Source organism: Lacerta agilis, chromosome 17, assembly GCF_009819535.1.
Source record: "Lacerta agilis isolate rLacAgi1 chromosome 17, rLacAgi1.pri, whole genome shotgun sequence".
NCBI lineage: Eukaryota > Metazoa > Chordata > Lepidosauria > Squamata > Lacertidae > Lacerta > Lacerta agilis.
In genome coordinates, this window is record NC_046328.1 from 1587099 (window position 1) to 1609803 (window position 22705).

Here is a 22705-nt window from a genome sequence, read left to right on the forward strand (position 1 = left end):
GCCACAGCCCCTGGTTCTGTTTCCTGGTCTCACCAGCGCAGCAGAATCTGAGAAATGGTATGTTACTTTACTTATACAGGCACATGTGTGTAATTCAAACTTGTTCTCTAAATATTGGTAACAGGCTTGTGGTGAAAGAGTTAATACCGTCACATTTGTATTCTTCAGCCATGTTTCAGCTAGACTGCAACAGAATTTCAAAGTCTGGGCCTTGATGGATCCTGAAGGGGAGGGGGGAAAGAAAAGAAAGCAGACATTAAAGCACTCTCTCATTCACTCTCCCCTTCCTCCCTGCTTATATCTCAAAACCGTTTGAGCTGGCATTCATCAGCAAAAGTCTGGCTGCAATGACAAAGCTTAACTCTGGAATGTGGAAAGTAACAAGGGACCATGAGATAAATGAGTCACTCAAGACAAGAGGCCTGGCCTGCTCCACCATGTTCGTGTACAAAACCTGTTCTCTGTCCACTAGTACAAGGCTTTTGCTCAAGTGGATGGGTGAGTTTTAATGCTGTGCAACAAAGAATCCATTGCAACAGTTGTACAGCAGATTGTGAAATCTGTTGTGCAATGAAGTTCAGTAGGCGCAAAACATTTTTCCAGCGGAAAACAATGTACCACTAAGTAACACATTGGATACAACCCTTAGGAACCAATGGAGTCCCCACAGTTCAAAAAGAGCAAGCATTTCATGAACTTCCAGGAAACAATATTCACTTCAGAAGGGCAAACAGGTGAGGTTTTGGAGAGGCTGGAGTGTAGGAATCACTCCAGTCTGCCGGTGCATAAATAATCAACAGGCTGCCTTAAAGAAAATACGGAGTGCATTTCACATTCTAAATAAATCAGAACTAGAAGGCATATTGGGAAGTGACATATCTGAGAGGAAGAACATCGCATTTGCACATAGAAGGTCCCAGTTTCAATCCTGGAGAACTGCTGCCAGAGTAGACAATGCTAGGCTAGACAACTAATGTGGTCCAGAATAAGGCAGCTTCCGATATCCATATGGGCATCAATTCAAGTACAGTGGTACCTCTGGTTACAAACTTAATTCGTTCCGGAGGTCTGTTCTTAACCTGAAACCGTTCTTAACCTGAGGTACCACTTTAGCTAATGGGGTCTCCTGCTTCCACCAGCGCGCGATTTCTGTTCTCATCCTGGGGCAAAGTTCTTAACCCAAGGTACGACTTCCGGGTTAGCGGAGTCTGTAACCCAAAGTGTTTGTAACCCGAGGTACCATTGTAACTGATGTGCAAAATGCCCTTTTAAAAAGACCACACTCCCCGCTAACCTGCTGGAAGTTGTTGCAAGATCTTGTGGGCGAGCGCTGAAGCCCACTCTGGATTAGCTATAGACAGCAAGACAGACTGAATGCTCTGCATCGCCTTGGCAACCTCCTTGTTAGATGTCAGCAAATATCCACTTTTTGCCAGTTCCAGCATTTTCGGCTTCAGTTTCTCTTCGAACAGGTGGTTAGCTGCGGATGTGTAGAGGGTATCCAGCGAAACCTTGAAAAAAGAGCACAAAAACTGACAGGGCAGTATGAGATCTTTCTACTCAACAAACTTAAGGGTATTACAAGTGGGATATGCAACAAAATGCTTAAGTGTGGGGTTCCCTTGCTCAAATTTCCAACACTACATTCCATTCTCCCTGTCCCCTTTTCTAGTTCTCCCTCCCCGTCAGCTAGAATTTCACAGCTACTGAACACACCCAGTCCTCCTTTGGCTGCTTTGGTATTCCTCCATTTATTTATCTACCTACCTACCAACTGCGAGTCTTGGGGCCCCCCTCCAAATATGCCAATACCTCCCTCGCTCTTACAAGCAGATGCTGGCTACAAATAATAAAAAATAATTATCTATCTCACCCTTCCTCCTAAAGGAGTCCAGGGTGGCAAACGCACCAGCCTTAAAACAATACAACAAAAATAAAACGTATCTATGAACAATCACAAGGTTGCCAGGAATAGAAATCAAACGCCTGTGTAAATGGGAACATTTTAAAATTCCTCTGGAAAGTTATAAAGAAGGGAACAGACAACAGGGAGGGCAGACCACAAACAGGGAACCACCTAGAACAGTGTTTTTCAACCTCTTTTGGGCAAAGGCACACTTGTTTCATGAAAAAAATCACGAGGCACACCACCATTAGAAAATGTTAAAAAATTTAACTCTGTGCCTATATTGACTATATATAAAGTAATTTCCCACGGCACACCAGGCAACATCTCGCGGCACACTAGTGTGCCGCGGAACAGTGGTTGAAAAACACTGACCTAGAAGACCCTGTTACAGGTTAATGCCAACCAAGCAGCTGTTTTAATTGTTTTTGCTGCCTCTTTGTCCACAGTTACTGACTCCCTAGTCATGTGCACATGTTTGAGGTTGAAATGGCTCCTAAACCTGTGAAGCCACAAGCGCTGCCTTTGAATTCCTTCACAGGCTGTGCATCCTGTGGAAGGTTTCAAGTCTGCAGCGGGTAAAAGCCTTTTGGCCATAACAGCCAACTCCTAGGGGCTGGGGTCCCTTCAGTTCCCAATACAATATTTGAGGGGACCGCCCCCCTTCAAAGTTAATGGGCATTGTCATTCAAATGGAGGGTGTCACATCTTGTGGTTGATTATGCAGGGAGGGGCTTACCTCCCCCCCAATATTTTATTCAAGTTAGCCCCCCTGCTTTTGGCCAACCACAAGCTTAATGCCATTCTAGTCTTGACTAAGGCCTTGTCACACACCTGGTTCATCGCTGCCACAGCCCCATGCATTTCCTTCTCTCAGTTCTTGATGGCACAGATGCTGGATTCATTACAGCCATATTTGCATGCCACACTGCAGGCAGACATGCCATCCCTCAAGCAGTCCAGCACAGCCACTTTCTCTTCCAGTGTGGGAACACATCTCTGCTGTTTAGGTTTCCCATCCGTTGAGGAGGAAGCTGCCTTATGTTTGGGGACCATGCTCTCAGACTGAACCTCTGCTTACTCTCCAACCACCTTCTCCATGCTAACTGACCACCTGCAATTGCTCTCCAACTACCTCCACTTGCTCTCCGTGCTCTCACTCGGCCGCTCTCTGTCTGACCACACTCAAAACACTATCCTGGGGTGAATGCAATGGCTGATAGGCTTGCCAATAATTTTCCCTGCTCTTCCGACCCCCTTTTGACATTTTTCTTCTGTTTCCCCCCTATTTTTCCACACTTTTCTATTTGTTTGTTTTTCAGCCATGCACATAAGATTACAATTGTGTTAAGTAAATTGAGTGTAAATTGCAAGCTTTGGCTTCTAAGCGCTTTATGGCTTAGTGCACTAATACTAAACACCTTGAATTGGGGAGATGTGAAAAAAGGATCTTCTAGATATGTCAGTTCTATACTTTCCGCCTCACACTCTCACCATTTGGTCATATTCTAATGTAGCCAAGGAATACAACTCAGACCATACCAATGAAGGCGCTGGCTTGAGTGTCTGGGGATACAGTTGGTTTAGATACCATCTGAATGGCATCCCTGAATGCACTTGCCACACTCTCCTGTGGGGAAGGAGTAAATCTGCCCCCAGCAACTGGTGTTTAGAGGTAAATTGCCACTGTACATGGAGGGTCCATTTACCTATTATGAGCCACTTTTAATAGCTGCTGATATGCCTGCCTTTCATGAAAGATGCCCCCTAAGTTTGTGTTGTGTTCATCTCATCTTGCAACAAGCTAATTCCACAAGTTAAAATAAGATCAAAAGTATGCTCATCATTACCTTCAAGAGTTTGGAGATCAAGAGAATCTTTGGGAATGATTCCTCACTGAGCTCTGGATCTACAAAAAGAAAAGCCATAAATGATTTTCCAAATGCTATCAGAAAACAGAAAATGGCTCTTATCGTGAATTTTGAGAAGGTTTGAGAAGCGGACTCAAGGATATTCAATTGATGTGATGACTCCTCTTCCCACTAACAGGCAGAGCTCTTTCACACGTTTCGTCTCCCCAACCAGGGAAGGAGTCATCTTGCCCTCCAGATCAACTGGCAGAGCTAAGGATGACCCCTCAACACCAACATTTTTATGGCACAGCACCAGAGCCATGCCAATTATTCAAAAAAGTATGCCAAAAGTGACATGAAATAGTATGGTAAGTATACAATGAAACTACACAGTACTCGTACAGTACCATGAATCACTCAATATGAAAACAAACAGATTTGTATATCCATCACCCACCTGTACACCCATCAGAAAAATATTTTGATGAGATGCAGAAAACCAAGAAAGTGTTGGAGCAAATGCCCTCTAGTCCACCCCGCAAACTGAAATTCAAAGTAATTTTTGTTTTTGCAGGAGTGTTCTGGAGGACACTCAATTGTCAGACTGTAACAGAGCAGTACTTCCAGACCTACTTCAATTCTTTAGATCTATTTAAATTCTGACTATCTTTTGAAGCACTTTCTTCCCAATGCCACATCAAAGGATGAGTATGGGTCCACCTTACAATTCATACATTTTTGCAGATGCCCACGTGTCCACCCAACAAATATCCACTACAAGGAAGTTCCTCTTAAAGACTGCTAAGGAGGACACCCCCCTGAGTGAGTTGGGGGAACTTTCCGCAGTGCCTCACAGGCTTCCCAGCGCAGTGCTTTTTTCTAGAAAAATAGGTGCTGGTACTCACCAATAAGTTGTTACAACAAGTGCCATATTTTAAACCCCCGCCCCAAAAAGTGCCAGTACCACGTACCCGAGTACCCCCGGGGGGGGGGAGCACGGGGTGGGAGACAGAACACATCAAAGAACCCTGCCTATCTGAGTCAGTGGGAGGAGTAATCCTATCAAATGTCCTCTCGTCCACACCTGCAAATGTACCTTTACCATCAGCTTGCTTCCCTGCCAGAAAGAACACTTGCAAACATACTGTGTGCAGTTCCGCATGCCTCACCTCAAAAAAGTAGAACTGGAAAATTGTAGAATTGGAAAAGAGTTCAGAAAACGGCAACCAAAATTATCAAGAGGGTGGAGCAACTCTCCTATAAGGAAAGGTTGCGGCATTGGGGACTTTATAGTTTACAGAACAGGAGAGTAAGAAGTAGCATGATAGGTTATAAAATTATGCATAGCACAGAGAAAGTAGATAAAGAAAAGTTTTTCTCCCTCTCTCATTGCACTAGAACTTGTGAATGAAGCTGAATGTTTGAAGATTCAGGACTTTTCCATGCAGTGCAGTTAAACTATGAAACTTGCTCCCACAGGAGGCAACAAGGACCACCAGCATGAGGGCTTGAAAAGAAGACTAGACAAATTCATGTTGGATAAGGCTATCAATGGCTACTAGCCAGGATGGCCATGCTCTGCCTCCACACTTGGACGCAGAAATGCTTCTGAATACCAGTTGCTGGAAACTATAAGGAGGGAGAGCGCTCTTGTGCTTGGGTCCTGTTTGTGGGTTTGCCACAGTGAGAACAGGATGCTGGACTGGGTGGATCAGTGGCCTGATCCAGGAGGCTCTTCTTATGTTCCTTGAGTTCACTTCTCCCTGCCTCACATTCCTTCCTATTCCCTTTTCCTCTTGTGTCTTGTAAGACTATAGGGCTGAGGGCAAGCTACATTTAAGTTCATGGTTGTTGCCAGCTGTTCTGGGAGCTTTTTTCAGCTGAGGAAAGCAGGGGAAATACTTTACATGCATCTCTCTTCATTTAAAAAGTGGCGTTTTGTTGTTGTTTTTTGCAAACTTACAAATGATTTTCCAGAAACACCGCAATGTTCTAAAGAAGATCAAGTGGAAAGGCAGCCTGGTTTGAGCAGCTGGTGATAAAGGAATGGCTTGTTCAAAAGCATACTGATGTTCCAGATCTCCAGGAGTGGAAATTCTTTTATAGGATTTCAGGTGTTTTAAGAGCTTCAGGGCCTAGAGGGATAAACACAAAATGCTCATTGCAGAGCTGGCTTTTAAAAGATAAATGTACACACTGGAATAAGATTCAGGCAGGGCGACTGAACAAATGTCATTACTTAAAAAAATATTTAAGAATAATGCCTGTAAAGTACATACTTTACAAATGGACTAGCAGTACTACTTGTTTCTGGTAACAAGTAGTACTTGAAACTTCTAGGTGATTCTAGAGGTTCTCTTCAAAACTGATTATATATACAGCATTGGCTTAGAATAATCCATAGTTCACCAAACAGATCCCCCCTTTAAAAGCCAGATTGCAATTCCCTAAGTTAATTTTCTCAGTTCATTATCTTACCTGATTCACAGAGATGCCTGCTACTTCCACACCAGCCTTTTCTATGATTGTCAGAAGACTTTCAATCTTTTCGTAGTCATATGGATCAAGCTGTTCCAGGGATTAGAAGCAAACAGGAAACAAAACAAAACACAGAACAAACCAGAAACCATCTTTATCCCCAAAGATAAAGCTCATAAAAACAAATACACGTCAGGCTGCTGAGGACAAAAACAAAGCTCAGACTCCACTCAGTGACTTTGCTGTCACAAACATGAATGCCCCTTGCCCTTGCCCTGCTGACCTTAACCATGGATAGTGATAACCAGGTTCTCTCAAAACCAGGGTTTGCTAACCAGATTCAAACCCTGGTTTACATGGAACAAAGTACTAACCATTCCAAGGTCAAATTCACATTAAGCGCATGCAATGATCACATGCAGCAGGGACAGCAAATTGTGCATAACTTGTGACTTTTGAAGACTAATGTTGGGCATCTATCTTCTGTAATGAAGTATTAAATAAAAGTTAGTTGCTCTGGAGGCACTTTCCTGAGATGGGTCTAGTGGGCTGTAATCATCTAGTTCAGAGCAGGTTGGTCTGTGGGTGGCCTCATCTTAAAAGCACTGAGGTTGGAACTAGACAGAGATTCGGCCTCTTCCTTCTAATTAGTATGAAAAATTATTTGCAAAAAACCTGTTAGGCTTAATCAGTTCATCCTTCTAATTAATACTGCCCTGTTCCATAAAATGGAATAGAAATTGTGGATAAACTTAGCCTGTGCATTTTACCTTGTGCAACATTACACTGAGGCTTGTAACCAAGTTGGTAGTGCTTTTCAGAAGAGGGATTGTTTCTGCAGCTCTGGCCACTACCAATGCCTGAGTCTGCTTCCCAGAATGCTCCCCCAAATACCCTTCAGCATGACTCATACTAGCATTCTGGAGGTGTGTTTCAATGCAAAGCTGCAAAGCTGAATCAGTATCCAACTGGTAAGCGCTGAAAAGAAAAGAAAAAAGCACATGGAACTGGAGGGATACAACAACAAAAAATATGTATCTTTATTCATAAAACCAATGATTCAGTCTGGGAGTATGTTCTGAATGCGATTAAGAGTTGGGAATGTTTACCTGAGGGCCTCTCCAAACATCTTTTCTATTGTACATTCATGATGATTTGGTATCAGAGAGATTATACACAATTCTATTTATTATTTAAAAGTGAATTTCACTTATATAAATAATTAAGTTAGAAATAACAGCCAATCACAAACAGCTTACATACATCTAATTTAACCACACCCAAAATTAATAAATTAAATCTTAACTTTCAGTGCAATGCATACAGAACATTAACTTAAAAAAATACTTCTGGGATATTATAATCGTAAGCTTAATTACAAAAAAGGAGGCAGGATGCTAACAATGGAATCAATAGTCAACACACAATCTGGAATGTGGTATCTAGCCTTAAAGAGAGCCAGTGTGGTGTAGTGGTTAAGAGCGGTAGACTCGTAATCTGGTGAACTGGGTTTGCTTCCCTGCTCCTCCACATGCAGCTGCTGAGTGACCTTGGGCTAGTCACACTTCCCTGAAGTCTCTCAGCCCCACTCACCTCACAGAGTGTTTGTTGTGGGGGAGGAAGGGAAAGGAGATTGTGAGCCGCCTTGAGACTCCTTCCGGTAGTGATAAAGCGGGATATCAAATCCAATGCAAACTAAAGTTCATTTTATCAAAGGTGTATTCAATATGGAGAATTGGCACAGTCCAAATTTTGCGTTTTCAAAAATTACTAGTCTATTTTAACTTTAATCATGTTTCTGGTGAAGTATCCAAACTGAAAGAGAAACTCAGGTGATATCAGATCATCATACAGCTCATGGTTAAAGGCTACATCTAATTTGTAAGCCTGTTGTCTTTGTCCATGGAGTTTTCTTGGCAGGGATACTGGAGCGGCTTGCCAGTTCCTTCTCCAGGTGGATCACGTTTGGTCCAAACTCTCCACTATGACCTGTCCATCTTGACCTGTCCATAGCTTCCCTGAGTAATTCAAGCCCCTTCGCCACGACAAGGCAGTGATCCATGAAGGGATCAAGAAGTGATCAAGAAGGCTGATCGCCGAAGAATTGATGCTTTTGAATTATGGTGCTGGAGGAGACTCTTGAGAGTGCCATGGACTGCAAGAAATCAAACCTATCCATTCTCAAAGAAATCAGCCCTGAGTGCTCACTAGAAGGACAGGTCCTGAAGTTGAGGCTCTAGTACTTTGGCCACCTCATGAGAAGAGAAGACTCCCTAGAAAAGACTCTGATGTTGGGAAAGATGCGAGGGCACAAGGAGAAGGGGACGACAGAGGATGAGATGGTTGGACAGTGTTCTCGAAGCTACTAACATGAGTTTGGCCAAACTGCGAGAGGCAGTGAAGGATAGGCGTGCCTGGCGTGCTCTGGTCCATGGGGTCATGAAGAGTCGGACACGACTAAACGACTAAACAACAACAAATTTGTAAGCAGCATTACAGCAATTCCAGAGAAAAGGATATGATAGTAATGAAGTTCCGTTTTCAATACTTTTTGCGCCTGCAAAAGTTTCAGGGTGGGCATATTGCTTCATTTACAATCACTGCATGACCTTAACTTTTTGCTGAAATCCTGTAATTTTTTTATTTACAAGAAATCATTTTTTTTAATTGGGGGGGGGGGTTGTGCTACTTTTGTTGTGCTAAAGAGCAAGTAATAACATGGAAGGATGTGTGGACACTCCACACACGTACATTATCCCAACTTTTTTTCTGATTGCAATGTTGTGTTAGAATCCAGCACATAAACAAGAGCATAACGTACACAAGAGCATAACAATAGCCCAGATGGATCAGGACAGTGGTCCATCTAGTCTAGCATCCTGTTCTCACTGTGGCCAACCAGATGCCTGTGGGAAGGAAAATCTGAGCAGTCTCTCCTTTCCAGCAACTGGTATTCAGAAGCATGACTGCCTTCGACCGTGGCCAGGAGCCATTGATAACCTTAGCTACCATGAACTATTATTGCGTTAATGATGTGTTACAGAACACATCTCTTTTTAAAAAAAAAAAACCCAGTTCAGAGGGGCTATTAGGCAGACATTTTTTTTATTTCATTTCATTAAATTTATATACCACTTGATTGTAAAACACACACACACACACCTCAGAGCAGTTTACAAGAAGATATTTCTAAATTGTTATAATCCAACTAACATTTATGGAATAAAATGGTGTTTTTATAGCAAGAATGATATTTAGCTTTCTTACCTGCAGTATTTTAGTATGAGATCTGTATCCACATTTGGATGCTGTACCAAAGTTCTTAGAAGCTCTTTCTTCCTTACTGAGGGCATTCTAAATAAATCCTGGAAAGAGATCTATAAACAAAATGCCAAATTTAATAAAATGGAAGTGGTGGAAACACCATTGCCTGATGAAGAACAGAATGTCTCTCTCCCATCAAAGTTCTTCCTCTGGAGCAGCTCCTTCTCCACTACTTGTTTGAGCTTCACACATCCACTTCTCTTTTGGCACAAAGAATTGATCTAAGCTTCCTTGTCTGGAGCGGAATGCTGTTATGGACATTCCCTTAGGCCGAGGGAGTATGATTTTTTAATAAATGCTTAGTAATCAGGTGGGTTTTAGCCAAATTTGGCACCTGGAAGTGGGAGCGCTGTTCTAAGTGGCCCTATGTCTCCAATTTAAAATTATATCAGCAGCAAATGCTGCAACTCATTTACTCTGGAGCATGTACAAGGACTTAAGCAAAACAACTCTAGAGGAAGTGTACTGAAAGGTAAAGTAACTGTTCTTACATGTTTCTGGCTTTTGTGCAGCAGTGTGTGGTCCAGTCACTCATTTTACTCACGTCATGAGCAGATTACAAAAAAATCACCAAACTTCAACAGAAAATGTGCAGCAGCAAGGTTTGGAGGAATATTTATCATCATATATAAGTGCAAATATTCTCTGGTCAAAGAGCCAATTTAAGAATCAGCTCCCAGGAAATGTAAATAAACCATTTGATCCAAATTCAAATGCAAAAAGCACTCACACCAAGTTTACCAAACTGAATACCCCATTCAGCATCAGTGATTAATTCTTCAAATGCTTGTTTCTCGTTTGTCTCATCATAGTAGTGACTGGCTAGCTGCACTCCAACAAGACCAACTGCCTGTTTGTGAGAGAAAGAAATTGTAATGAAGAAAAACACAAGTGTACTTGCAATCATTCACAAACCCTTCAGGTATTTTTAAAAAGGAGCCTCCTCATGCTTTTGTATCTTACTGCTTATGCAATTAGACTTTTCTCATATTATATTGTTTTTAATTTTTAACTATCTAATCAATGAATAAAAACAAAAGGGGGGGGAATTATATCTCTGCAACAGATCACATCAATCTGTGGGGCAGTATCAGATGCTGCAAGAGTAGATAAGTCTTCCAACCACTGAACAATTGGGGGAGATGTAAGTTCCTTCCAGTGTTGTGACACCAGCCTTTTCGTCACCAACAGAGCACACAAAGTCCACTAAACTATGGCATGACCACTAGGTGGTGATAAGAAGCATATGTTTTCGCTTTGTACGTTTAGACTTGGGGAACTCTGGTTAGTTAAAATTAACCAGAATTCCTCTTTACACCCATTCTCAGGGGAACCCTGATTTAAACAGTCATTTATGATTCTTCAGATCTCATCTTTGCAACTGTGAAGCACAAGAAGAAGAAGAAGAAGAAGAAGAAGAAGAGGAAGAAGAGTTTGGATTTGATATCCCGCTTTTCACTACCCGAAGGAGTCTCAAAGCGGCTCACATTCTCCTTTCCCTTCCTCCCCCACAACAAACACTCTGTGAGGTGAGTGGGGCTGAGAGACTTCAGAGAAGTGTGACTAGCCCAAGGTCACCCAGCAGCTGCATGCGGAGGAGTGGAGACACGAACCCGGTTCACAAGAACACAAGAACCACCTCCTACACGTGGCCAGAGGAATCCTGTTCTCACAGTGGCCAACAAGACACTTATGGGAAGCCCAGAAACAAGGCATAACTAACTGAAAAATGTTTTTAACAACTTACCAGAATCTTGCTGTAATTCTGTGACGTGTTATTTATGACGTCCCAGAGCTTTTTAAATACATCATCTCTGGACAACAAAGTGCAGTAACCCAGTGCAAGGTTGAGGTCTATTTGGCGGCTGTTGAAAACCTTTGGAAGTAAAAATACTTTAAAGTAAGCTCTTTTTAATAAAAAATAGTCTGCCTTAATTTATTTTTTTCTGTAAATCAGGAAAGGATATGGCACTTGGCAAAGGGCACCATCCCCCAAGAAAGTTCTCCTGCACAAGCATCAACAAATGAATGGGAACTGCAAAAGAGCTAAGGAGAGGGAATCGGATACCCTGCAAAGCCATTTCCTCCTCACAATACACCATATGTTACATGCTCACCTTGTGCAATAGGGCCATAACGATGTTTTTAATTAGTGAGGTAGAACTTGGAATCATTGTTAAGAAGAATGTTCTGCAATCATCCAGTGTCTTCTGGTCATACAGCTGATGGACAGAGAATAATATACTGGAACAATTTTGTTGCTATAAAAACATGTGCCATATACATTACAGGCATCACAAACATGGAGGTCCATGGTGAGAAACCGGAGTCTGCTTTGCTTACCCTGACTTAAATCTTGAACAATGCAATGATACTACACAGCAAAAAATGAGCAATCTAGGACTACAGATGTTGTTGGACTACATCTTCCATTGTCCATGCTGGCTGGGCTGATAGGAGTTGGAGTCCAACAAATCTGGAGAGCCACCGGTACCCCCCCCCCCCCCGCTAAACAGAAATGTAAATAAAACACAAACACACTAACATGAGGAAGATAAAAAACCCACTGCTTAAGCCAATTGTGAACTGTGTAAAACTCTTTTCAAGACCCATTCACTGGCAGTTCAAAAGCACATCAAAGTGCAAGTACCATATATTCTGACGTACAAGGCGACTGGGCGTATAAGACGACCCCCAAACTTTTCATGTTAAAAAATAGAGTTTGGGGTATACTCACCCAGCCCGGGCTCCATGGCGGCTGAGGTGGTGGCGGCGGCTGGAGCGGCGGGGAGAGCCTCCCCTCTCGCTGCACAGGAGCCTGTCACGCTTGCCACCCACGCCAGCCCGGGCTCCATGGCGGCTGAGGTGGCGGCGGCGGGAGAGCTTCCCCTCTATCCGCACAGGAGCCCTCCGCGCTTGCCGCCCACGCCCAGAACGGCCTCCATGGCGGCGGCTGGAGCGGCGGGGAGAGCTTCCCCTCTAGCCGCGCAGGAGCCCTCCGCGCTTGCCGCCCACGCCCAGAACGGCCTCCATGGCGGCGGCTGGAGCGGCGGGGAGAGCTTCCCCTCTAGCCGCGCAGGAGCCCTCCGCGCTTGCCGCCCATGCCCAGAACGGCCTCCATGGCGGTGGCTGGAGCGGCAGGGAGAGCCTCCCCTATCGCTGTACAGGAGCCTGTCGCGCTCCATGGCGGCTGAGGCAGCGCACGCACGCAGCCAGCGACGGGGCAAACCCCGCGTCGCGTGACATTGCCTGAAAAACTATACCCGCCGTACAAGACGACCCCCGACTTTAGAGAAGATTTTCCAGGATTAAAAAGTCATCTTGTACGCCGGAATATACGGTAGATAAATTGGTACCGCTCCAGCGGGAAGGTAAACGCCGTTTCCGTGCGCTACTCTGGCTTCGCCAGAAGCAGCTTAGTCATGCTAGCCACATGACCTGGAAAAACTGTCTGTGGACAAACTCCGGCTCCCTCGGCCAGTAAAGCGATGAGCGCCGCAAGCGCAGAGTCATTTGCAACTGGACTTAACTGTCAGGGGTCCCTTTACCTTTAACTTCTGTCAGTATCAAGGCACTGAGTACTGTGTTACAAGTGTGGGCAGAAAAGTGGTCAGTGACAGCAATGCCAAAGCCCACACGAGGACCCCAATTGAAGTAGATCAGGAGCAGACCAGAAGTTTAGCTCTGGCCAGCACCCTGGAACAAACTTGTGAACAGGTGTGTTAATCTGAACTTATTATATGGTTCATCTCTGCAGATCATAGCTTAAGTATAACGATCAATGTAACTTAAATATGACAGACGACCCTACATGGTGACCTTGGTACAAGTCTGAATCTAGCCTCGTCTCCTGAAAGGCATCCAGGCAAACCCTGAGTTCCTCACAACTTGCATTATTGTCAACACATGCAAATTTAGTTGCCAAATAGTCTATTAAACTCCTGAATAGGGGCCCTTGAGATAATCTGAAGGCAGAGGACTGACAAAAGATGGCCAGTTCAAGTCATAGCCCACTGGGGTCAATTTCACTCACTTAATTTGCAAGATGAGCAAATCAAGCAAAAGATCCCAAACCTCTCATTGCTTTATGAACACACTTGAGAGCTGGACACGCATGTGGGTTGAAACACATAATTGTAACAAACTGGCAAAGTCGTTTGGCTCTTATAAGCAGAGCCTGAGCTGTAGTGCAATTGGATAGCAGCCCAGTCAGATCACTGCACCCGGTTGCTTTAAATAATATCTTGCCCTCCATTCACACACTCTGCAGACACCTTCATAGGCAGGTATAACTAGGAGGAGTAAAACTAGACATGACACCACTCACACACTCAGCAATTACTGGTACATTAATGTCATTTCTATGATGTAAATAGCAAGTGTAGGGGGGGGGGGCTTGATATAGATCAAGACCATGGTGGCTGCTTTTCGTCTTTTGCCTCCTCTGCAGTAATGATCCAGATAAGACGGCCCCGTGTCTGCTATTTGCATGGGGAGGAACACTTATTGATCACAGTTATATAATGGCTGCCACTGGCACAAAATGCAAACCTTACTTCCCATGCAAATAGGATATTGCCAGGTGCTTGATCTGACTGCAGCCGAGGCGGAGAGCCCAAGTCCCCCACCTGCTATGTATATTCACACAAATGCTAATTGAGTGAATGGTGTCCTATCCAGTTTGGCCTTAGGCACAAGCCTAAAGTAGACCTCACCAGAGTAGGTTCCTTGCAGATCTGGCACATACCTTTTCACACAGACTAATTTCCACGCTGTTTGATGTTATATGCTGCAAGAATGACCCAAAAGCGGAGATAGTTAGCCCCAAAGCCAACTCTAATTGGCCAAATTCTTGTAAGCTGCGGAGCAGAACAAAGTTGGGATTCCTGCACGGTAGGCAAACATCCATTCCTAGAGGGGAAAGTTACAGAATGTTGTAAGAGTGACAATTGGGCTTATATTGGAAATTACGGATTTGTAGGGCACACTGTAGTGAGCTAACTTGGCAAGGTATCCACTGAAGAAAAAACAGGGGGGGGGGTGTCAGTAGTAACACTCCTGATTGACTTCAGCGGATCTGAAATCAGAACCAAAAGATGGCCTGCAAGACAGGAAATAAAGCGCAAACAGCAATCAACCAGTAGGCACACTCTGATCAATGTCTTCCCAGAGTTCCAGCCTGCTGAGCTTACACACATGTATGTGTGTGTAGGATTGTGGCTTAAAGCTAGTCCCGCTTGGACTACTGCAATGCGCTCTATGTGGAGCTACCTCCGAAGGTGACCACAACTAATCCAGAATGCGGCAGCTGGACTGGTGACTGGGAGTGGCCGCTGAGACCATGTAACACCAGTATTGAAAGACCTAAATTGCTCCCAGTATGTTTCCAAGCACATTTCCAAGTGTTGGTGCTGACCTTTAAAGCCCTAAATACCTGAAAGAGTATATCCACCCCCATCGTTCTGCCTGGACACTGAGGTCCAGCTCCGAGGGCCTCCTGGCAGTTCCCTCACTGCGAAAAGTGAAGTTACAGGGAACCAGGCAGAGGGCCTTCTCAGTAGTGGCATCTGCCCTGTGGAATACCCTCCCATCAGATGTCAAGGAAATAAACAACTATCTCACTTTTATAAGACTGAAGGCAGCCCTTTTTAGCGAAGTTTTTAATATCTGATGTTTTATTGTATTTTTAATATTTTGTTGGAAGCCACCCAAAGTAAGGTGGGCAGGGTATAAATAATAAATGTATGATGATGATGATGATGATTAACAAGCATCCATGCCAGGATTCAAGTAACTGAGCAACTACCTCCCTATATGCAAAGACACTCTGGACTTGTATTTTGATCTACAGGCAAATATAAGAAAAGGCTTTAGAAATGACATTTGTACAGGCATTTTGTTATAATGCAAAAAGGAACACTTTTCTAAAGCTCTGCCAGCTTTAAAACAGGTTGTAGGGGCTAGGGCAATCTGTGCTAATAGGGGATTTAAAAATCCCACAGGTCATATCAAAGCCCCTGAGCATACCTAAAGTCACTATTTGAATAGTAACCTAATCATTTATTCTTGAAGAGATTGTGTGAGTCAAATAACTAGTTAAAACTCAAGGCATAACAACAGAAAATGAAAAAAGAAAAAGTGTTAAGCAACAGTATCTATGCCTTTCTGCTTCTGGATTACTAAGGATTTAAATATATACTTTTGTCCCTGTAGTTGTAAGCATTTTTTCATGTAATACCTTGTTTGAATGGACAATGTGCCAAACTGTTTGAGTCCAGAGGATACATCTTCCTGTCTGCAAAAGAAAAGTAGCAACTGTATCAAAATACTTTGGTACACTGTCAGCAGTTTAGATAATAATCCTCCTTCTCCAAATACAGTCATACCTCGTGTCCCATACGCTCCGTGTTGCGTACGTTCGGGATACGTACTCCCTCCCCCTGGAAGTATTTTCTGGAGTGCGCGGGAGCGCGTGCGACCGCCGGATGCGCAGAATGCTTCTGCGGACTTCGTGCATGCGCAGAAGCACTCAAATCGCGCGACTTCCAGTTTGTCAGGGTTTTTTACATGCGTTCCGAGTTATGCACAGTAACCCAAAACGGATCACGTGCATAACCCTCGGGTTACAAACTCCGCTAACCAGGAAGTGGTTGCTGCAGGTTAAGAACTTTGCCCCAGGAGAAGAACGGAAATGACGCACCAGTGGCAGTGGCAGCAAGAGGCCCCATTAGCAAAAGCATGCTTCAGGTTAAGAACGGACCTCTGGAACGAATTAAGTTCTTAACCCGAGGTACCACTGTACAGTGGTATGTTGGTTTACAACCACAATCCTTACCGGAGGTCCGTTCGTAAAGCAAAATACCACTGTAACTCTGTTAGCAAACCTTGAAGCTTGGATGGATTAGATTGGAACCATCACTTACACTTTATGGAGTTCAAAGGCTTTATTTATGCAGCAACTATTTACAGGATGAGTGGAAATAGATGAGAAATATCAGAAGCAAGCCAGCAGTAAATCACATTGTGCAAGTTGGAGTTAACTCTTTATTAGCAAAACCAGATCTGCAAAAGAGTGTCAGGCCTAATGAGCACAGCAACACATCTCTGGTAGGTCCTGCCCCCATGAAGGATTTGCAGAGATTAAAGATGCCTGCCTCTCCACAGCTGTCTAAGTCCCCTCCTCTCCAGGGTGTCCCCCCCCCACAAATCAGAGACTACATCTGTGTATCGCCAACCTCACCTCTGCACCCTTTTTCTGCCTCTTCTGCTTCTGGGAGACAAGGGTGGAGGGGAAGATACCTGTCATCAGCCAGACTCATCTCTGCCTCTTGGTATCTTCTCCCCTGCTTCATTTTCTTCCTCAAATTCTGAACCTCTCTGCCAGCCTCTCCCTGCTCACTAAGCCATGTTACCTCTTCAGCTTCCGACACCTCCTTTCCCCAGTCTTCCACATCTGACGACTCATTGTTGCCCTACCACCAATCCCTGGACTCTGAGCCTTCTTCTTTTGGGGGTTTCCCAGGTGGTTCCTCCATTACCACCAGTTTTATTTTTTTCTTACTTTCTTTAAGTGGGGAGGAGAGAAAGAGCTTCTGCATTTGCACATCACAAGGCCATCAATTGCTACTACTAATGACAACTGTGTACCATCTCCATAACCAGAGGCAGCATGCCTCGGAATACAAGTTGCGGATAATCACAAATGGGGAGAGTGGTCTATTGCACTCATGTCTTATTTGTGGGCTTCCCATAGGCATCTGGTTACGAGAACAGAATGGTAAACTAAATGGGTCCTTTGCCTGATCTTATGTTCTTAACTAGCAATCCTGGCTTATCATAGCATGTGAGAGTGACTACAGTACTATTTATTCAGGTTATTTATAATCAGCTCTCCAAATAAAATCAATCCCAGAACAGGGTGCAACATATAGACTCCACACACGCACTCCACACTAAATAAAGCCACAACAATAAATAAAGAACACAGCTCCACAAGATCAACCAACCATCTCCTCCTGTTAACTAACCAAATGCTTGTGTCACTATTCAGTCACTACTGTTGACTAACATGTCCAATATTTTAACCTTGAATAATGTAAAGGTGAACTGTAGGGGTCTATTGCACTTGAATAATACCAATTTAGCTAGCACAAAAAATAACGGAGAGAGATGCAGCATTGGAGAGACAGGGAAAGGGGAGGGAATAAAGTGCTAGAATTCCCTAAAACAGTAGTTCATATGAGAAAAGACAGTGGAAATAAGTTTAAGCCACCAAAGGTTACCTGCTTGGGGCACTAGAGATGTAGCAACTTCATATGCAGAAGGCAGCACAAAGGGCAGGTCCAGAACTGCTCCATCTTCAGTGAAAAAGTCATCGAACATCCACTCTACATAAGGGTCTTTATCAGCTCCAAAACAGGTTGTCTAAACAAAAAGAACTATCATTTTTGTCAAAGCTCCACAAGAAAAGCAAGATGAATGCAGTAGGGAGGACACAGATATCTTGCTGGGTCTGAGGGCTTCCGGTCCTCCGCGGGGTGGATTTCGGACGCGCGTTCTGTTTGCTCTGCAGGTGCGCACTCACTAACGGGGGTGAAACGGGGGCTGTTGGGCTTCACAACCCCCAAGAAGGTGCAGGAGGGTGTCCTGAACCTCTAAGGGTCTGCCGCGGCGCGAAAAAGGGGCTCTGAACTGAGTCTCGCGGCTGGGAAGAGGAGCTCCTGGGCGCTAGAAAACAGCGACCCCTCCCCCAGGTGAGAAAGCCCGATTCCGGATCACTCAGGCGGCTGAATTTCCATCCATTAAACAGGACGTGGCGGGACTCACAGCTCAAAACAAAGGGAAGCTGGAGAGTCTAAGGATAAACAACAAAAGACTAGCTTGGACAGCTTTGGATTTAAAGTGTACTTTTGTCGCGGCACAGTCCTGTTGAAGGTAAGTCGGAGAGGGGATCTTTTCTGTTGAGCTTTTGACTTGAGCAGCTCTGAACGAAAACAGGGTCTGGAAGGAAGGTACAAATACTTTGGGAACGGTTTGTTCGCAGTCAAGGGTCCCAAGATTATAATCCTTACTATTTTGCCTTGAGGAAAGTTATAAAGAAAACTGTCTTTTATATTAGTTGCACCTTCTGGGTCCTATGAACGGAGGCTCTCTCTGGGAGAGAGATTTCCTTAACGTGTAACTCGGTCTTGTAACCAAACCAGAGGATTTTGGGAATAACGAATAAGAGCTGGAGGTGTTATATTACTTGGTGACTGCACTGTCTCAGACTTTATAGTAAAAAGGAGTAAAGATGATAACGATAAGGGGGTAAAAGAAGAGGCTCTGTTCCCTCCACTCCAAAACCTTGGAAACATTATGACTGCGAGGTTTGCAGGCTAGAACAAAGACGGACTTCGAGCCTCCTTCCCCCCACTTGTTAAATTATCGGAGTGAAAGGGGAGACATATTGGGACGTTGACGAGTGGTGTGAACTGAAGTGTGAATATTAAAAGATATTAAAAGGAATTTACGAACTGAGGTACTGTCTGCGGCTACTTTAAGAAAAGTAAAGGGAGGAAGAAAAGCTGCTGAATCATCTAATTAGCTGCAGAGGCAGAGGAACTGACCAACTTCCGTTAAGAGGAGACGTAAAGACGGGAAGACTACAGTGACGCCTAGAGGACTACAGTGACATCTAGAGGACATCCCCTGAACTGTAACTTGGTGGGGCTTTTGGTTAAGGCAGGCAAAGGCAACCTTCGGCTCTCCAGATGTTTTGGCCTACAACTCCCATGATCCCTAGCTAACAGGACCAGTGGTCAGGGATGATGGGAATTGTAGTCCGAAACATCTGGAGAGCCGAAGGTTGCTGACCCCTGGGTTAAGGTGACAGTTGAATGTTGTTGAATTGAAGAGATAGTATCCTCTGGGCAATCCAAAAATCTGTGGGTGGTGGCTTGTTGGTTCGGATACAAACAAGAACTGATGGTGGATGAAAGTTTTGAACTTGGGACACATTAGCCCAATTTGGGGTGGGAAATAAGAGTTTGGGTTACCCCTTCCTTAGCTTTTCTATTTTTTTTCTTTTTCTGTATTTGTTCCTCTTTTCCTTCTTCTTTTGCCTTGTTCTTTTTTCTTGTCCTTTTCCCCTTTCTTTCTCTCTCTTTTTTCTTTTTTGATCTTGCTTCTCTTCCCCCCCTTCTTCCCATATTAGGGTCCCTTTTCTCCTGCATCCCATCTTTCCCTTCCCCTTAGTCCTTCCTGCATACTGAAAGCATTTGTTAACACTTTGTATTATTATTAACGCTGCCCCCTTCCTTTTTCCTTTCCCCCTTCTTTTCTTTCCCTTTCTTCTTTCTTTCTCTCCTTTCTTTCTCTTTTTTTCTCCTCATCCACTTTTATTTTTGCTAAGTGATAGTGGGCCACTGGAGTTGATTTAAGCTTGGCCACTATTAAGACAATTGGAAAGAGTAGACTGAAGGGGGAATCATAGTATGTCAAATACAAATAAGAAATTTACCAATATAGCTGCACCAACTACCTCCATTAATCAGGTTAGAAGGAATTCGGGACTTGAAAGTGAACTAAATATGGAAATGAGAGAGCTAATTTTGGGATTGAAGAAAGATATCTCTGAAATGAAGAAGGAAATGAATGATAATGCAAAAGCTACGGATCAAAAGCTGGATAAGATGGGTGCAAAAATAGATGATAATGTAAAGATTGTGGTTGATTTGACGGGAAAGATGAATGAGCTTATGGTTAAGAATTTGGAACTGACAAAGACTGTGCAAGAGTTAAAAGGTAAATCAATAACATTAGAGGAATCAGTGAGAAAATCTCAGATAGAGAATAGAGAACATAAAAGGGAAACATAAGATGAAAAAAGAAATCACGGAAGTGAAAGATACATACGAAGCGGTGCTTGATGCAATTGCTATGATTGAAATGCACAGAAGGGAAAAGACCTTAAGGTTCAGAGCGATCCCCGAGGAACCAGGGGAACGGATAGATCAGAAAATAAACAGCACTGGCGGGTTGGCTCCAAATTGATGAACAGGAAATGGCACAAAAAATAGAGGGAGTCTTTAGAGTTAGATCTAGAATTGCCAGAATGAACAAATGGCCAGGGGATTGCTTGGTTACCTTTGCATCAATGGAAATAAGAGATAGAATACTGCAAACTAGCAGTAAAAGTAAGCTCAAAGTGGAGGAGAATGACATTATCATACATAAAATAATCCCAACCAGATTGCTTAGAAAAAGGGACAGCTATAAGCCATTAGTGGAGGCTCTAAAGGGAAAATCAGTATCGCACAGGTGGGAGTTCCCGGAGGGCATTTCCTTTTTCTTCAAAGGAAAGAAAAGAAGGTTCACAACATGGGCAGATGCTGATAAGTTTTGGAGGACTTATAGGAAGGAACTGGGAGGCTCAAAACATGGGTGGAGGAGCGGAGGAGACGGAGACACCGACAGAGACTGAGGGAACTTGAGAAGTAAACCGGAATAATCTTTCTATCTTTTATATTTGCTTTTCTGTACCAATGTATTACCTTTACTGCGTTGTTTGAATTCTTATTGAATATAGTAAACTTGGCCATTTTAACAAAACAAAAATAAAACCAAAAAACAAAACAAAACAAAACAAAACAGCATATTGAGCAAAAATAATAAAGTTTATGATGAATCTAAAAAATTTGACATGGAATGTGAATGGGCTTAACGATAAGGCAAAAAGAAATAAGGTAGAACACATTATTACGAGGCAAAAACTTGATCTAGTATGCCTGCAGGAAACACATGCAACACAAAAACACATAAGGATCCTTGCAAATAAGAAATTAGGAATGAAATTTGTATCCTCAGATAAAGTAAAGAAAAGAGGGGTAGTAATATATGCGCGTTCATGCTTGGAACCAAAAATGATATATAAAGATTCCGAAGCAAGAATAGTAGTAATAGAAATATGCGTGCAGGGGGAAAAGATAAAGGTAGTAGGCATCTATGCCCCAAATACGAATAAGAAAGAATTCTATCAATCATTAGAAAAGAAATTAATTGATTATGTGGGAGAGAGAATAATCCTGTTGGGAGACTTTCATGGTGTGACCACACCAGAATTAGACAGAACAAAAAAAAGCATGGGAAACAAACAGACCAGCTGGCGATAACAAATTACAGGCCGACATCGCTACTTAATAACGACTATAAACTCTCTGCCTACACCTTGGCAGAGAGAATGAAAAAAGTCCTTCAAATAATAATTCACAAAGATCAGACGGGCTTTCTCCCCGGCCGCCTAATGCAGAGGAATATCTGGTGTATAGTAAATATTTTGGATTATCTAGATCTGCGAATTGACAAACCATCAATAATAATGGCGGTCGATGCGGAGAAGGCATTTGACAATGTGTCATGGAGATTCATGACAGCACTATTGCGACAAATGGAATTTGGGGAGGCAATCAGCAAAGGAATAAAGGCTATTTATACCAGACAAAGGGCAAAAGTTATAATTAACGACAACATATCAGAAGAATGTGAAATCAGCAAAGGAACCAGACAGGGCTGCCCGCTTTCTCCTCTTATCTTTATTTTAGTGATGGAGGTATTAAATAGGAAAATCAGAGAAGAGAAAGATATTAAGGGTATAACAATAGGGAAGAACACATAAACTGCGGGCGTTCGCAGATGACCTAATCATAACATCTGAAAACCCTAGAGAAAGCATAATAAAAATACTGGATATAATTGATACTTTTGGAAAGGTTGCTGGATTCAAATTGAATAGAAATAAGACTAAATTGATGGCAAAAAATTTATTACCAGAAGATAAGGAAGAAATTGAAAAATTAACAAAGCTCAAGATATGCCAAAAGATAAAATATCTGGGAATTTGGATAACAACTAAAAACATAAATTTATATGAAGACAATTATGTTAAAGTATGGACGGATATTAAAAAGAATATGGAGACGTGGAGCAAGCTGAAGTTAACTTTCTGGGGACGTATATCTGTGGTCAAAATGAACATATTACCCAAATTAATGTTTTTGTTTCAATCTATCCCCATTATAGGGAAAACAAATTGTATTGAGGATTGGCAAAGAGGAGTTCTTGAATGTAATATACGACGAACTTAAATTTTTGGGGGGAATAACCT

The 22705-nt window shown here is 43.1% G+C and overlaps 1 protein-coding gene across 1 annotated transcript in view; it reads right to left on the minus strand.

The window, feature by feature from the left end:
* KNTC1 (kinetochore associated 1) overlaps window positions 1-22705 on the minus strand; it is an 82009-nt gene that overhangs the window by 17580 nt on the left and 41724 nt on the right. Inside the window, exons 36-48 of the mRNA XM_033174388.1 lie at window positions 17844-17985; window positions 15800-15856; window positions 14309-14472; window positions 11679-11783; window positions 11309-11437; window positions 10292-10411; window positions 9505-9614; window positions 7008-7215; window positions 6238-6327; window positions 5723-5894; window positions 3757-3815; window positions 1295-1511; window positions 148-221 (exon numbers count right to left, since the gene is read on the minus strand). Of these exons, the coding sequence (XP_033030279.1) occupies window positions 148-221; window positions 1295-1511; window positions 3757-3815; window positions 5723-5894; window positions 6238-6327; window positions 7008-7215; window positions 9505-9614; window positions 10292-10411; window positions 11309-11437; window positions 11679-11783; window positions 14309-14472; window positions 15800-15856; window positions 17844-17985 (1647 nt within the window). The remainder of the gene's footprint in view (window positions 1-147; window positions 222-1294; window positions 1512-3756; window positions 3816-5722; window positions 5895-6237; window positions 6328-7007; window positions 7216-9504; window positions 9615-10291; window positions 10412-11308; window positions 11438-11678; window positions 11784-14308; window positions 14473-15799; window positions 15857-17843; window positions 17986-22705) is intronic.